The 17,102-nt window shown below is 46.5% G+C and overlaps 1 protein-coding gene across 1 annotated transcript in view; it reads left to right on the top strand.

Annotated features, from left to right (window-relative positions):
* The first annotated feature begins 994 nt into the window (after window positions 1-994).
* LOC119926693 (guanylate-binding protein 1-like) overlaps window positions 995-17,102 on the top strand; it is a 28,485-nt gene continuing 12,377 nt past the window's right edge. Inside the window, exons 1-7 of the mRNA XM_038744990.1 lie at window positions 995-1,113; window positions 7,763-7,974; window positions 10,099-10,226; window positions 11,299-11,408; window positions 11,612-11,808; window positions 12,151-12,393; window positions 14,473-14,750. Of these exons, the coding sequence (XP_038600918.1) occupies window positions 7,782-7,974; window positions 10,099-10,226; window positions 11,299-11,408; window positions 11,612-11,808; window positions 12,151-12,393; window positions 14,473-14,750 (1,149 nt within the window). The 5' untranslated portion in view covers window positions 995-1,113; window positions 7,763-7,781. The remainder of the gene's footprint in view (window positions 1,114-7,762; window positions 7,975-10,098; window positions 10,227-11,298; window positions 11,409-11,611; window positions 11,809-12,150; window positions 12,394-14,472; window positions 14,751-17,102) is intronic.

Below are 17,102 nucleotides of genomic sequence, written 5' to 3'. Positions count from 1 at the left end.
CAGCACTCACCTACATCTTCTAGACTGTGAGCCCACTGTTGGGTAGGGACCGTCTCTATATGTTGCCAACTTGTACTTCCCAAGCGCTTAGTACAGTGCCCTGCACACAGTAAGCGCTCAATAAATACGATTGAATGAATGAATGAATGAATGACTCTACATATGTTTATTCAATTGTACATTCGATTATTGGACTGTGAGCCCACTGTTGGGTAGGGACTGTCTCTATATGTTGCCAATTTGTACTTCCCAAGCGCTTAGTACAGTGCTCTGCACACAGTGAGCGCTCAATAAATACGATTGGTGATGATTATTGGGTTTTAATCCCGGCTCTGCCGCTCGTCTGCTATATGACCTTGGGCAAGTCGTTTAACTTTTCCTCAGTTACCTCATCTGTAAAATGAGGATCAAGACTGTGGTCCCCACGTGGGATATGGACTGCGTCCAACCTGATTATCTTGTGTCTACCCCAGCCCTTAGTAGAGAAGCAGCGTGGCTCAGTGGAAAGAGCACGGGCTCTGGAGTCAGAGGTCATGGGTTCGAATCCCGGCTCTGCCATGTGACCTTGGGCAAGTCACTTAACTTCTCTGAGCCTCAGTTACCTCATCTGTAAAATGGGGATTAAGACCGTGAGCCCCACGTGGGACAACCTGATCACTTTGCATCCCCCCAAGCGCTTAGAACAGTGCTTTGCACATAGTAAGCGCTTAACAAATGCCAACATTATTATTATTATTATTATTACAGTGCCTGGCGCATAGTGAGTGCTTAACAAATAGCATTTACAACAAATCGAAACAAAAAAAGATTATTCTGTCTCCATTTTATCCCTTTATGTTTCCCTGCATGTTTCCGCAGCAAAGTGGTAGTCCTTGTACTGTTCTCTGACAGAGCACACGTCAATTTTGCTTTCAGTTTCCCTTTCCGTTCAAGTATAATTAGGGTTCAGATTAGAAATCTTGAAAGGACTCGCAACAGAGGAGCAGTCCAGCTGATAGAACGAATGCTCTCTAAGACCCAAAACAAAAAAACCCCATCAGCAGTGTAAAAGGAAGCAAGAGGAGCAAACACCCATTTTGGAAAAAGACCAGTGACAACGAACAGGTGGAGCGGGTAGGAATTGCTTTCAACTTTCTCTGAAAAACTTTCTAACCCTGAGGCTTTCCTTTCTCCTTCTGCCACCCAACTCCCCTATTTCCTCTCATCATCATCAATCGTATTTATTGAGCGCTTAATGTGTGCAGAGCACTGTACTAAGCGCTTGGGAAGTACAAGTTGGCAACAAGTTGCCACTCTCTTAGAGAGACTGGGGGTGTCTTGAGCACATGGAGCAGAGGGAGGGAAGGGACCCCAGTTCAGTAAAGAGAAGCAGCGTGGCTCGGTGGGACGAGCCCGGGCTTTGGGGTCAGAGGTCATGGGTTCGAATCCCGGCTCCGCCAACTGTCAGTTGTGTGACTTTGGGCAAGTCACTTCACTGCTCTGGGCCTCAGTGACCTCATCTGCCAAATGGGGATTGAGACTGTGAGCCCCCCCCGTGGGACAACCTGATCACCTTGTAACCTCCCCAGCGCTTAGAACAGTGCTTTGCACATAGTAAGCGCTTAATAAATGCCATTAATTCATTCATTCAATCGTATTTATTGAGCGCTTACTGTGTGCAGAGCACCGTACTAAGCGCTTGGGAAGTACAAGTTGGCAACATATAGAGACGGTCCCTACCCAACAGCGGCCTCACAGTCTAGAAGGGGGAGACAGGCAACAAAACGAAACATATTAACAAAATAAAATAAATAGAATAAATATGTACAAGTAAAATAAATAAATAGAGTAATAAATATATACCAACATATATACAGGTGCTGTGGGGAGGGGAAGGAGGTAAGGCGGGGGGGTGGGGATGGGGAGGAGGGGGAGAGGAATAATTTATTAATAAATAATAAATGATAATAAATAAAGAGTTGGGCTTTTAGGATTGATGCCATTAGCTCTTGGCTATGAGAATCATTGCGCAAATGGAAAAGGATAAGCCCAGTAAATGTACTTCCCTTTCTTTCCTCAGATCTGTAGCCTGACCTCTCTGTCTTTTCTGGTCGATTACTGTCCCACTTCCCAGTCTTTTTCGGGGAAACATCATAAATCACCATAAAAGGAACCTAAGAAACGATTGGTGGCCGATTTTTGTTAATCGCTTACTATGTGCTGGGCACTGTACTGAGCGCTGGGGTAGATACAAACTAATCAGATTGGATACAGTCCCTGTCCTACATAGGGTTTACAGTCTAAGTAGGAATGAGAACAGGTATTGAATTCCCATTTTACGGCTGAGGGAACTGGGGCACGGGAAATCAATCAGTCAATCAGTCAATGGTATTTATTAAGTGTTTACTGTGTGCAGAGCACTTGGGAGAGTACAATACAACAGAATCAGCAGACTTGTTCCCTTCATTCATTCAATCATGTTTATTGAGCGTTTACTGTGTGCAAACGGTACAATAATGGTGTTTGTTAAGCGCTTACCATGTGCCAAGCCCTGTTCTAAGAGCTGGGAGAGAAACAAGGTAATCAGGTTGTCCCACCTGGGACTCGCAGTCTTCATCCCCATTTTACAGATGAGGAACCAGAGGCACAGAGAATAATAATAATAATAATAACAATAATAATAATAATAATAATGATAATGGTGGTATTTGTTAAGCACTTACGAGCGAAGGAATGTTTTGTTCATACATATTTAATCTATTTTATTTTGTTAATATGTTTTGTTTTGTCATCTGTCTCCCCTTTCTAGACTGTGAGCCCGCTGTTGGGTAGGGACCGTCTCTAGATGTTGCCAACTTGGACTTCCCAAGCGCTTAGTCCAGTGCTCTGCACACAGTAAGCGCTCAATAAATTGAATGAATGAATGACCTTGGGCAAGTCACTTAATCTCTCTGGGCCTCATTTTCCTCAACTATAAAATGGGGATTCAATTCCTGTTCTCCCTCCTACAGGGATTATGTCCCACTCGATTAATTTGTTTCTACCGCAGTGCTTAGAACAGTGCTTGACACATAGTAAGTGTTTAACAAATACCATAGTTATTATTGCTTTAGAAGATATGTTCCTTCAAAACATAGAAAACCCAATGATATGTGAAGAGGTAGAGGCGGGATTAGATTCCCAGGCCTATGCTCCATCCATTAGGTGACACTGCTTCCCAGAAGAGTGGTACACACCTCCACCTTCTAGACTGTGAGCCCGTTGTTGGGTAGGGACTGCCTCTATATGTTGCCAACTTGTACTTCCCAAGCGCTTAGTACAGTTCTGTGCTCACAGTAAGCGCTCAATAAATGCGATTGAATGAATGAACGAATGCAAAGCACTGTACTAAGCACTTGTTCCTTGCCCCCAACAAAATAAGAGGTAGAGGCGGGAGAGACCATAACAACGATAATGGAAGAACCATTAGAAAAGTTGCGGACTATGGCAGAGAACAGGACGTTCTGGAGAAAGCATAACCATGGAGTCGCTATGAATTGGAAACGACTCGACGGCACTTAATAATAATAAAATGCACCTGAATCTGTTCCTCATGAACATGTTGATACCCACCCCATCCCCACCTCCACAGCACTCGAGTAGATTTCTGCTGCTCCCCAATCTAATTGTTTTTAATTCATTCAGTCGTATTTATTGAGCGCTTACTGTGTGCAGAGCACTGTACTAAGCGCTTGGGAAGTGACTGTCTCCTCCACCAGACTTTAGCTCTTTGAGAGCAGGGCTAGGGCCTTACCACTCTTCTGGGAAGCAGTGTCACCTAATGGATGGAGCATGGGCCTGGGAATCTCTACCTCTTCACATATCGTTGGGTTTTCTATGTTTTGAAGGAACATATCTTCTAAAGCAATAATAACTATGGTATTTGTTAAACACTTACTATGTGTCAAGCACTGTTCTAAGCACTGCGGTAGAAACAAATTAATCGAGTCGGACATAATCCCTGTAGGAGGGACAACAGGTATTGAATCCCCATTTTATAGTTGAGGAAACTGAGGCCCAGAGAGATTACGTGACTTGCTCAAGGTCACACAGCAGGCAAGAGGCATTGGTAGGATTAGAACCAGGTCCTCTGACCCAAGGCCCATGGTCTTTCCATTAAGCCATCCTGTTTAGTTGTCTTAAGTAGACTGCTGCAATTTTGCCCGTTCAGGAAATCTGTCATAAATCTAGAGCCATCTACCATCTGCAAAGGTGCTGTAATACCTGTCTCCTGCAATGTGCAGAATTTCTTGATTTCGTGGCAATCCGAATACACTTGGACATCTTCTTTGACAGAATTTGACAAGAGCTTGGAAAAGTGTGGTGGCAATGTGGATCGATCAGTCAATCAATCGCATTTATTGCGATTTTAGACTGTGAGCCCACTGTTGGGTAGGCACTGTCTCTATATGTTGCCAACTTGTACTTCCCAAGTGCTTAGTCCAGTGCTCTGCACACAGTAAGCGCTCAATAAATACGATTGACTGATTGATTGATTGATTGAGCACTTGCTTACTGTGTAACTTACTTACTGTGTGCCGAGCATTGTCCTGAGTCCTTGGAAGACTACAACAGAGTTGGTAGGCACAGTCCCTGCCCACAGTAAATTTACAATCTAGAGGGTGGAGAGAAGCAGGGGGATTGTACAGATATTGTGAAGGTAGAACCGACAGGGTTTGGTGACACAAGGAACGTTAGATTTAAATAAAAGAGATGGGTCAAGGATAATGCCAAGATTATGTGGGTTTGTGACATAGAGAGGATGGTGGGAATGTCTAGAGTAATGGGAAAGACAGAGGGAGAAGAGGATTTGGGTGGAAAGATGAGTTTTTTCTGGACACGTTAAGTTTAAGGTGTCTGTGGGACATCCAAGTAGAGAGATCCGGAAGGCAGGAGGAAATGCACGAAAAGGAGAGAAGACAAGTCTGGAGAGGTAAGTTTGGGAATCATCTGCTCAGAAATGTAGTTGAAGCCACGGGAGAGAATGAGTCCTCCAAAGCAAGATTCCTCCAAGACGCCTTCCCTAAATAAGCCCTCCTTTCCTCTTCTCCTTCTCCTTTCTGTGTCACCCTGACTTGCTCCCTTTCTTCATCACCCCCTCCCACAGCCCCACAGCACTTAGGAGTACATCTGTAATTTATTTATTTATATTAATGCCTGTCTCCCTTCTCTAGCCTGTAAGCTTGATGTGAGCAAGGAATATGTCTGTTCGTTCGTTTGTACTCTCCCAAACGCTTAGTACAGTGCTCTGCACAGAGTGAGTGCTCAATAAATACAATTGAATGAATGAAGGAAATGGAGTGGGTGTAGGTGGAGAGCAGAAGGTGTCTCAGAACTGAGACTGGAGGGATTCCCATTGTTAAAGGGTGGGAGACAGAGGAAGAGCCTCTGAAAGAGCGGCCAGAGAGATTGGAGGAGAAAAAGGAGAGGACAACGTCAGTGAAGCCGAGGTTTCCGGGAGAAGGGGTTGGTCACGGTGTCGAAGGCTGCTGAGATGTCGAGGAGGATTAGGATGGAGTAGAGGCCATTGGATTGGGCGAGAAAGAGATCACTGATGACCTTGGCGAGGGCCAGATTGGAGGGGGTCAAGGAGAAAATTGGAGGAGAGGACGTGGCGGCAGCAGGTATAGTCTTCTGGCTCAAGGGATCTGGAGAGGAATGGTAGGCGGGAGGCGGGGAGATAATCGGAGAGTGCAAAGGAAGTTTTAGGATAGGAGATACGTGGGCATGTTTGAAAGCAGAGGGGACGGAGCTACTGCAGAGTGTGTCTGAAGATGGTGTCAGGGATGGAAGAAAGGAGGGGGCAAAGGTTTTGAGGTGTGAAGGGATGAGGTTGGAGACACGACTGGAGGGCTGAACTCTAAGAGAAGGCAGGAGATCTCCTCAGTAGACTTTATTGAGTGCCTACTGAATGCTGTGAGCTCATCACTCTTTTATTGTTGCATTGTACTTTCCCAAACACTTAGTTCAGTGCTGTGCATATAGTAAGCGTTTAAAAAATATGATCGAATGGATGAATGAGTGCAGAGCAATGTACTAAGCACTCGAATAGAGTACACTATTACAGAGATGGTAGACGCGTTCCCTGCCCGCAACAAGCTTTCAGTCTAGAGAGGGAGGCAGACGATAATGGAAATAAATAAATCACAGATATGAACAGAGGTGCCGTGGGGCTGAGGGTGGAGTGAATAAAGGGTGGAAATCCAAGTGGGAGGGTGTCACAGAAGGGAATAGAGAACAGGAAGCAGCCTGGCACTGGCCTGGGAATCAATCAATCAATCAATCAATCAATTGTATTTATTGAGCGCTTACTATGTGCAGAGCACTGTACTAAGCGCTTGGGAAGTACAAGTTGGCAACACATAGAGATGGTCCCTACCCAACAGTGGGCTCACAGTCTAGAAGGGGGAGACAGAGAACAAAACAAAACATATTAACAAAATAAAATAAATAGAATAGATGTGTACAAGTAAAATAAATAAATAAATAGAGTAATAAATGCATACAAACATATATACATATATACAGGTGCTGTAGGGAAGGGAAGGAGGTAAGGTGGGGGGTGGAGAGGGGGAGGAGGGGCAAAGGAAGGAGGGGGCTCAGTGTGGGAAGGCCTCCTGGAGGAGGTGAGCTCTCAGTAGGGCCTTGAAGGGTCAAAAGGAACTGAGCTCTAATCCCACCTTTGTCACTTGTCTGCTGTGTGAATTTAGGCAAGTCACGTCTCTGGGCCTCAGTCACCTCATCTGTAAATCGGGCATTAAGATTGTAAGCTCCAGCTGGGACATGGACTGTGTCCAATCTGATTTATAATAATAATAATAATAATGGCATTTATTAAGCACTTACTATGTGCAAAGCACTGTTCTAAGCACTGGGTAGGTTACAAAGTGATCAGGTCGTCACAAGGGGGCACTCACAGTCTTAATCCCCATTTTTACAGATGAGGTAACGGAGGCACAGAGAAGTGAAGTGACTTGCCCAGAGTCACCCAGCCGACAATTGGCAGAGCTGGGATTTGAACCCATGACCTCTGACTCCAAAGCCGGTGCTCTTTCCACTAAGCCACGCTGCTTCTCCAATACAAGATTTATCTTGTATCTACCCCAGCAATTAGTACAGTTCCTGGCACGTAGTAAGCTCTTAACAAGTACCATTAAGAAAAGACAAAAAAAAAATCATGACCGCATCATCGCTGTGCACAGAAATGCATGGGGATCATAAAATAGAAATAAAGATGCAGCCACCCCCTAAAAGATCTAATTTAACAGAAAGTGACGAGGGAAGAGACTGTAGACTAACGTTGATGGAATAATATTTTGCATTTCCTACACAAAAAGCGACGCCTATTTTGACCCTTGCACTCTCAGAATTGAGAGGCATAAGGCACAGGAGGAATATAATAATAATAATAATGGTATTTTTAAGTGCTTACTGTGTGCAAAGCACTGTTCTAAGCACTGGGGAGGTTACAAGGTGATCATGTTGTCCCACGAGGGGCTCACAGTCTTAATCCCCATTTTACAGATGAGGTAACTGAGGCACAGAGAAGTGAAGTGACTTGCCCAAAGTAACACAGCTGACAGTTGGTGGAGCTGGGATTTGAACCCGTGACCTCTGACTCCAAAGCCCGGGCTCTTCCCACTGAGCCACGCTGCCAGAATATGGCCTGGGAATCAATCCCGATCAGCGGGGAATGAAGCGTTGGCAGTGTTTCCCAATCGGAGCATCTCCTTTGTGTTTCCAGGCGACACGTCCCATCAGTCATGGCCACCAAGCTGATCATGCCCGCCCCAATATGTCTAATCGAGAACTCCAGTAGTGGCCAGCTGGTGGTGAATCCGAAGGCCTTGGACATCCTGTCCGGCATTTCCCAGCCGGTGGTGGTGGTGGCCATCGTGGGCCTGTATCGCACTGGGAAATCCTATCTGATGAACAAACTGGCCGGGCAGAAGAAGGGTGAGTAGCCTGCTCGGAGCTACAGCTTTCTCCCACTCAGAGATCTCCCGAAGAGCCTCAGTGAGCAGGGAGACGAAGAGCGACAGGCAGTTTCTCCTTACCCTGGGTCTTCTGTCTTACGCCGTCGAGTCGTCTTCGACCCATGGCGACGCCATGGGCGCGTCTCTCCCAGGACGCCCCACTTCCATCTGCAATTGTTCTGGTCGTGGATCCCTAGAGTTTTCTTGGTAAAAATGCAGAAGTGGCTTATCACTTCGAGAAGCAGCGTGGCTCAGTGGAAAGAGCCCGGGCTTTGGAGTCAGAAGTCATGGGTTCAAACCCCGGCTCCGCCACTTGTCAGCTGTGTGACTTTGGGCAAGTCACTTAGCTTCTCTGTGCCTCAGTTACCTCATCTGTAAAATGAGGATTAAGACTGTGAGCCCCCCGAGGGACAACCTGATCACTTTATAACCTCCCCAGCGCTTAGAACAGTGCTTTGCACATAGTAAGCGCTTAATAAATGCCATCATTATTATTATTATTATTATCACTGCCTCTTTCTGAGTAGTAAACTTGAATCTTCACCCTTGATTCTCCGCCTTGCTGCTGCTGCCCAGGATAGGTGTGTTTTAACTTTAGCAGATTGCCTCCCCCTCGCCAGCCACTGCCCAAGCTAGGAATGGAATGGGTAGGCTTCTGCATGATTCTCCCTCCTGTAGCTAATAATAATAATAATAATAATAATAATAGTAATAATAATAATGGCATTTGTTAAGCACTTACTATGTGCAAAGCACTGTTCTAAGTGCTGGAGGGGATACAAGGTGATCAGGTTGTCCCACGTGGGGCTCACAGTCTTCATCCCCATTTTATTCATTCATTCAATCATATTTATTGAGCGCTTACTGTGCGCAGAGCGCTGTACTTAAGCGCTTGGGAAGTACAAGTTGGCAACATATAGAGACGGTCCCTACCCAACAGCAGGCTCAATTTTACAGATGAGGTCACTGAGGCTCCAAGATGTTAAGTGACTTCCCCAAGGTCACACAGCAGACATGTGGCGGAGCCGGGATTCGAACCCATGACTTCTGACTCCAAAGCCCATGCTCGTTCCACCGAGCCACGCTGCTTCTCTAGTTGAGACTGGTAGAGTAATGGGAACTCTCCAGAAGTGATTCTGAGAGGGGTCCCTTGGTCTCAATTTTCATTAATAATTATGGCATTTGTTAAGCACTGTATTAAGCACGGGGGTAGATTCAAGACAATCAGGTAGGATGCAGCCCCCGTCCCACATGGGACTCACAGTCTAAGTAGGAATAGGATTTAATCCCCATTTTACAGATGAGGAAACTGAGGCCCAGAAAAGTTAAGTGACTTGCCCAAGGTAATAGAGCTGGGATTAGACCCTGTGATTCCTAGGCCTGTGCTCTTTCCACCAGGCCGTGCTTCAGGAAGAGTCAAGGCTCTCTTCCACTGAAGAGAGGAGAAAATGAGGCAAAGACGAACTGGATAACTCTTGGGTAGCACTTGAAGAGCATTATGGGGGCGGGAGGGGTATTTTTCTAGAGAAAGAAGAGCGACAGGCAGTTTCTCCTTACCCTTGATCTTCAGTCTTATGCCGTCGAGTCGTCTTCGACCTGTGGCGACGCCATGGGCGCATCTCTCCCAGAACGGCCCACTTCCATCTGCAGTTGACAAAGTCATTGGGCAACTGTGCAGTTGGGCAAGTCACTGTCCTTTGAGTTGGCAACCAAAATTGTAGACAGAAGAATTTTTCCTCGTGGCCTCCAAGGTTCATTCCATTGTTCCAGTGGCAAATAAACTCCCCTGGCCCCATAGTACGTCTCAGATCTTATCTTACGATCAACCATATTTTTCTCCCCACCACAGGATGGGGTGTTTCTCGGGTACTATCAGCAAAGATTGACAACTCACAGTCACCCAACGCCCATGTGGCTTCATTATGCATGCAGCTTTCCATTTTCTATGGAAATTTTCCATTTTCCATTCCATTCCATTTTCCATTTCCATTTTCCATTCTCTATATGTTGCCAATTTGTTCTTCCCAAGCGCTTAGTACAGTGCTCTGCACATAGTAAGCGCTCAATAAATACGATTGATGATGATGATGATTTTCCTTTGCAGGCTTCTCTCTGGGCTCCACGGTGCAGTCTCACACCAAGGGAATCTGGATGTGGTGTGTTCCTCATCCCACAAGGAAAGACCTCACTCTGGTTCTGCTGGACACCGAGGGGCTGGGAGATGTGGAGAAGGTGAGGAAGCAGGAGGCCATCACTCCATTTCTGGCTAAACCCCTTCCTCTAAGCCGCAGCCCAGTCTGGACTCTGGTGAACTTCTTTAGATTTAGGCTTCCTTAGGAGTGACATTTTCTCGTGCTGGACATTGGATCTAGATGAACTTTTTTGCCCTAGTTATATTTTTTCATGATATTTAATAATGATAATAATAATAATGGTTACTGGAGAAGCAGCGTGGCTCAGTGGAAAGAGCCCGGGCTTTGGAGTCAGAGGTCATGGGTTCAAATCCACCAATCGTCAGGTGGGTGACTTGGGGCAAGTCACTTCACTTCTCTGGGCCTCAGTTACCTCATCTGGAAAATGGAGATTAAGACTGTGAGCCCCCCATGGGACAACCTGATGACCTTGTAACTCCCCAGCACTTAGAACAGTGCTTTGCACATAGTAAGCACTTAATAAATGTCATTATTATTATTATTATCATTATTAAATGCTTACTTTGTTCCAAGCACTGTTTCAGGAGCAAGCGTAGATACAAGGTAATCAGGTTGGACACAGTCCCTGTTCCACATTCATTCATTCAATCGTATTTATTGAGCGCTTACTGTGTGTAGAGCACTGTACTAAGCACTTGGGAAGTACAAGTTGGCAACATATAGAGACAGTCCCTACCCAACAGCGGGCTCACAGTCTACATGGGGCTCCCAGTCTTAATCCCCATTTTACAGATGAGGTCACTGAAGCACAGAGAAGCAAAGCGACTTGCTAAAGTCACACAGCAGATAGATGGTGAAGCCGGGATTAGAACCCAGGTCCTTCTGACTCCCGGCCCATGCTCTAACCATCAGAGAACGCTGCTTCAACATAAAGCAAACCAAATGGACATTACCCAGAGTTACTGACACAAATTTAGTACATTACCAGAAAAGGTCCATTCATTTTATTTCCCTCAATCGGAATCCCGGGCTTTTTACTCCTGACCCATCCTAGTCTAACAGACCATCACCCACAAGCATTTGTTCTAGGGGTCTGGGAAGTGCTTGGGCGTGGTATTTGGTCACATCCAAAGGTTTGTTCTGCTTTGCAGGAGGATCCCAAGAATGACACCTGGATCTTTGCCTTGGCCGTTCTGCTGAGCAGCACATTCGTATACAACAGCATGGGCACTATCAGTCAGCCGGCCATGGACCAGCTCCAGTATCCTTTCCGTGTTTTCTGGGAAATCACCGAGGCCGGAACGAAGGCTGACTCACTCTCCCCGCGTGTCCTTCTCCTGAGTCGCTTTAACTGAGAGCGAGAAGCGGAGTAGAGGTGGTGAGGGATACAGAGGGAGCAGAGGATGGAAAGAGGGATGACAGGACGTGGCTTTTTCTCTCCCTTTTCCTTAGCTGGGTCCCCAGCTACGTGTCAGAGCTGACAGAACACATCAGGACCAGAGCTGAGCCCAGTCTCGATGGGGTAGACGGCTCAGTGGAATTCGTGAGCTTCTTCCCAGACTTTGTGTGGACTGTGCGCGATTTCATCTTGGAGCTGAAACTGAACGGTCACCCCATCACTGAAGACCAGTACCTGGAGAACGCCCTTAAACTAAAGAAAGGTCCTCGGGTCGTGGGTGGGATTCTCAGATTCGGTAGCGAACCTCAGGAAAGGAATGAAGAGGGCTCAGCTGTGGCCACAGTGCTCTTTTATTCTGAGAAAGGAGTTTGTCTGATCTGGGAACGCTTATAGCCAGAAGTCTGGACTCCCCTATTACTATTTCGTGATCTGGGAATCATCCCAGTTCCACTGTTTCTGTTTTTCTCTGTCTCATAAACGTGCCCCGTAAGGGATGTGAAAGTATGTTGGATGAGACCTTAAGAAATGCAGGAAATGGACAGAGCTTGAATCCGGGCTCCCACCTTGCTTTAATTTTACAGGCTTCCTGTTTCTCCTCCCTCAGGGACCGACGAGAAAACCAAACTGTTTAATCTTCCCCGGAGGTGTATCCAGCAATTCTTTCCGACCAAGAAGTGCTTTGTCTTTCCCCAACCGGCAACTGGGAAAAATCTCCTTAAGCTTGAGGAGCTCCGGGAAAATGACCTGGAATCTGAGTTTGTGGAACAGGCAGAACGCTTCTGCTCCTACATCTTCCAACATGCCGAGGCCAAGACGATTCAGGGGGGCATAGTAATCAACGGCACTCGTAAGTGTCCCTAACCCCAAGGCTTTTTAATATCATTATTACTACTTCAACCTATTATGAAGCATTGGCATAGAGACGAGAGAGACCCAGTTGTACTCTTTCCTATTGGGTTTTAGGACTAGAAAAATCATGACCTAGCCCCTCTTTTCATCCTGCTGACTTCTTCTGAAATCTGTGTGAAGACAACTGATATCTCTTCTAAATTCATTCATTCATTCATTCTTTCCATCGTATTTATTGAGCGCTTACTGTGTGCACAGCACTGGACTAAGCGCTTGGAAAGTACAATTCGGTAACAGATAGAGAGGGTCCCTTCCCAACAATGGGCTCACGGTCTAGAAGGGGGAGACAGACAACAAAACAAAACCAGTAGACAGGTGTCGATACCATCCAAATGGATAGAATTATAAGATATATACACATCATTAGTAAAATAAATACTGTAATAAATACGTACAAATATACACAAGTGCTGTGGGGAGGGGAAAGGGGAGGGCAGAGGGAGGGAATGGAGGCGATGGGGAAGGGAGGAGGAGCAGAGGAAAAGCGGGGAGTTCAGTCTGGGAAGGCCTCCTGGAGGAGGTGAGTTCTCAGTAGGGCTTTGAAGGGAGGAAGAGAGCTAAATCAATGCCAGATTGGTAACTCTTCCAATCTTTTCTCCCACTCCCTTCTGTGTCACCCTGATTTGTTCCCTGTATCCATCCTTGTCCCTCAGCCCCACGGCACTTATGTACGTTATCAGTAATTCATTTATTTATATTAATGTCTGTTTTCCTCTCTAGACTGTAAGCTTGTTGATTGATTGACACTACTAAGCGCTGGGGCAGGTACAAGCTGAACAGGTTGGACACAATCCATGTCCTACATGGGGCTCACAGTCTTAACCCTTATTTTACAAATCGGGTAACTGAGGCACAGAGAAGCGAAGTGACTTGCCCGGGGTTACACAACAGACACCTGGCGGAGCTGGGATTGGAACCCAGGTCCTTCTGACTCCCAAGTCTATTCTCGGTCCCCTAGGCCCTGTCATGTGCAGAGCACTGTGCTAAGCACTTGGGAGAGTTCAGTACAATAGAGTTGGGAGACACGATCGCTTCCCTCCAGGAGCTCACAAACTTGTTGGGGAGATTAGGTATTTATGGCTTTTTTCGTCCTCCACCAAGTCTGAGAAATAATCATTACAACTGAGGTATTTACTACATGCTTATCAGTGGTATTTGTTTTATTTTGTTAGTTTGGTTTTGTTCCCTGTCTCCCCCCTTTTAGACTGTGAGCCCACTGTTGGGTAGGGACTGTCTCTATATGTTGCCAACTTGTACTTCCCAAGCGCTTAGTACAGTGCTCTGCACACAGTAAGCACTCAATAAATACGATTGATTGATTGATTGATTGGTATTTATCCAGTGCCTACTGTGGACAGAAGACTACGCTAAGCACGTGGGAGAGCACAGTATAACATTAAACGGACACATTCCCTGCCCACAGTGAGTTTACAGTCTAGAGAAGAGCTAAGCAGTGTTGTAAGCACTAGGAGATATACACGGTCATCCGACCAGACGCAGTCCCTGTCACAGTCTAAGCAGAGGGAGGACGGACGTTTAGTCCCCGTTTTACGGATGAAGAAACTGAATCACAGAGAAATTAAGTGACTTACCCAAGGTCACACGGCAGGGAAGAAGCGGAGCTGGGATTAGAACCCAAGACCTGCGTTCCTTCCACTAGACCACCCGGCCGTGCGTGCATCCCTCTTTACACGTACAGCTCCTCATATAGAGTCCCTGCACCTTGTAGGTCTTCAGTGAATATGAATCACTTGCCAACTTGTTGCCAACTTGTACTTTCCAGGCGCCTAGTCCAGTGCTCTGCACACAGTAAGCGCTCAATAAATACGATTGATTGATTAATCGAATATTTATATAAATCAGGGTTCCTGAGCATCGTGAAGATAATACTTTTTTCTCCGAGCGAACCTCTGAGGAACGTGAGCCGTGGGCCTTCTCTCTGAGGATGTCAGCCCTCCAGTCAGACCAGGGAAATTATACCCATCCCCCTGACTTTCTCGTTTATCTTCATCTGCAGGGCTGGAAAGCCTAGTGATGACGTACGTCGAGACCATCTCCAGTGGCGAGGTGCCCTGCATGGAGAACGCGGTGTTGGCCCTGGCAGAGATCGAGAACTCGGCCGCCGTTCAGAAGGCCATAGCCTGCTACGAGGAGCTGATGGGTCAAGTGAAGTTACCCACAAACACACTGCAGGAGCTGCTGGACTCGCACGAGGCCAACGAAAGGAAAGCCATCCAGCTCTTCATGCAGCATTCCTTCAAAGATGAAGGTCACAAATTCCAGAAGGAGCTAGGGGTAATTTTCCTCTTCCCGCGCAGATGATTAGGGTCTGTCCGGGGAGAAGGACGGGGTGGAGAGGGGAAAAGAAAACTCTTCTTGGGAAAGTAACTCTTCCGCGACTCCATACGGAGGCGTTGAGAGAAAGAGAGTTCGGGGATCACAGCTCTGGGCTAAGCTGCCCTCTCCACACTACGTGCGTGAAAAGATAAAAACCAAGCGCTTAGTACAGTGCTCTGCACACGGTAAGCGCTCAATAAATGCGATTGAATGAATATGGAGCATAAGGCCTTGGGGCTGGCCCGGGATCAAAAAAAGAGGGGGGAGAATCTGACGGTGAGTGGGTTTTTATTTAATAATAATAATGATAATGATGGCATTTATTAAGCACTTACTATGTGCAAAGCACTGTTCTAAGCGCTGGGGAGGTTACAAGGTGATCAGGTTGTCCCACGGGGCGCCCACAGTCTTCATCCCCATTTTACAGATGAGGGAACTGAGGCACAGAGAAGTTAAGTGACTTGCCCAAAGTCACCCAGCTGACAATTGACGGAGCTGGGATTTGAACCCATGACCTCTGAATCCAAAGCCTTTCCTCTTTCCACTGAGCCACGCTGCTTCTCTAATTTATTTGCTAAGTGTTTAGTATGTGTCAAAAACTGTTCTACGTACTACGGTAGATACAAGATGATCACGTTGGACACAGTCCCTGCCCGACATGGGGCTCATAGTCGAAGTAGGAGGGAGAACAGAGATTGAGTCCCCATTTTACAGATGAGGAAATTTTGAGGCTCAGAGAAGTTAAGTGACTTGTCCAAGGTCACACAGCAAGGAAGTGGCGGAGCTGGGATTAGAACCCAGGACTCCAAGGCCTGCGCTCCTGCTACTAGATCCCGCTGATCCTAGGTTAACTCTAGAAGTCCAAGTGGAGTCCTGATTCAGTTTTAGGGGTTCCAGCTCAGCCACATTTCTGGTATTTCTGAACGCAGATGAGGAATAGTTCATTCATTCATTCAGTCGTATTTATTGAGCACTTACTGTGTACAGAGCACTGTAGTAAGCGCTTGGGGAGTACAAGTTGGCAACATATAGAGATGGTCCCTACCCAACAGCGGGCGTAGGTGCACTGGGCTACGGGAGTTGAGGGAAAAGATAAAATGATGTTGTTGTGCAGAAGGGAGTGCTGGATTCTGGCAGGCAGGGTGAATTTGGGAGTGTCAGAAGTCAGCCCCAAATCTGGACTACTACCACAGATTCAATAGTATTTATTGAGCGCTTACTGTGTGCAGAGCACTGTACTAGGCACTTAGGAAGCACAAGTTAGAGCTTTGAAGGGAGGAAGATTAAGATTAAGTTGACTGCCGGGGCACAGATAATAATGTCAATTAATTATGGTCCTTCCTCTCCCCCTCCTCCCCCTGTCCATCCCCCCCGCCTTACCTCCTTCCCTTCCCCACAGCACCTGTATATATGTATATATGTTTGTACGTATTTATTACTCGATTTATTTTACTTGTACATAGTTATTCTACTTATTTTATTTTGTTAATATGTTTTGTTTTGTTCTCTGTCTTCCCCTCCTAGACCGTAAGCCCACTGTTGGTTAGGGACCGTCTCTAGATGTTGCCAACTTGTACTTCCCAAGCGCTTAGTACAGTGCTCTGCACACAGTAAGCGCTCAATAAACACGATTGAATGAATGAAAGAATATGGTCCTGGCTAAGGGCTTACTATATGCCAAACACTGTTCTAAATGCTAGATACAAGTCGATCGGGTTGGCTACGGTCGCCGTCCCATGTGGGGTTCACACTCTTAATCCCCATTTTACAGACGAGGGAGCTGAGGCCCAGAGAAGTGAAGTGACTTGCCCAAGGTCACACAGCAGACATGTGGTGGAGGTGGGAATAGAACCCAGGTCCTTCCGACTTTCAGGCTCGTGCTCTATCCGCTAAGCCATGCCGCTTCTTAGTCAGCTTATAATGTTAGGGACAGAAGAAGCTGACCTTAGGGGTGATTCAGTGCCATGGGGGTTGGGGGGAGTGGATAAGATGTGAGGAACAGGGAAAATTCAATAATCCTAAATGAGAAGCTACTCTCTGCTGTCAGCCAACCGATCCATCAGTGTTATTGATCAATCAATCAATCAATCATATTTATTTAGCGCTTACTGTTTGCAGAGCACTGTACTAAGCACTTGGGAAGTACAAGTTGGCAACATCTAGAGACGGTCCCACCCAACAGTGGGCTCACAGTCTAGAAGGGGGGATGGATATTGAAGCAGGGTGGCTATGAGAAGCAGCGTGGCTCAGTGGAAAGAGCCCGGGTTTGGAAGTCAGAGGTCATGGGTTCAAATCCTGGCTCCGCCACAT

This window comes from Tachyglossus aculeatus, chromosome 4 (genome assembly GCF_015852505.1).
Source record: "Tachyglossus aculeatus isolate mTacAcu1 chromosome 4, mTacAcu1.pri, whole genome shotgun sequence".
Classification (NCBI taxonomy): domain Eukaryota; kingdom Metazoa; phylum Chordata; class Mammalia; order Monotremata; family Tachyglossidae; genus Tachyglossus; species Tachyglossus aculeatus.
The sequence above is the reverse complement of the archived record's forward strand: the minus strand, read 5'-3'. Positions and strand labels throughout refer to the sequence as shown.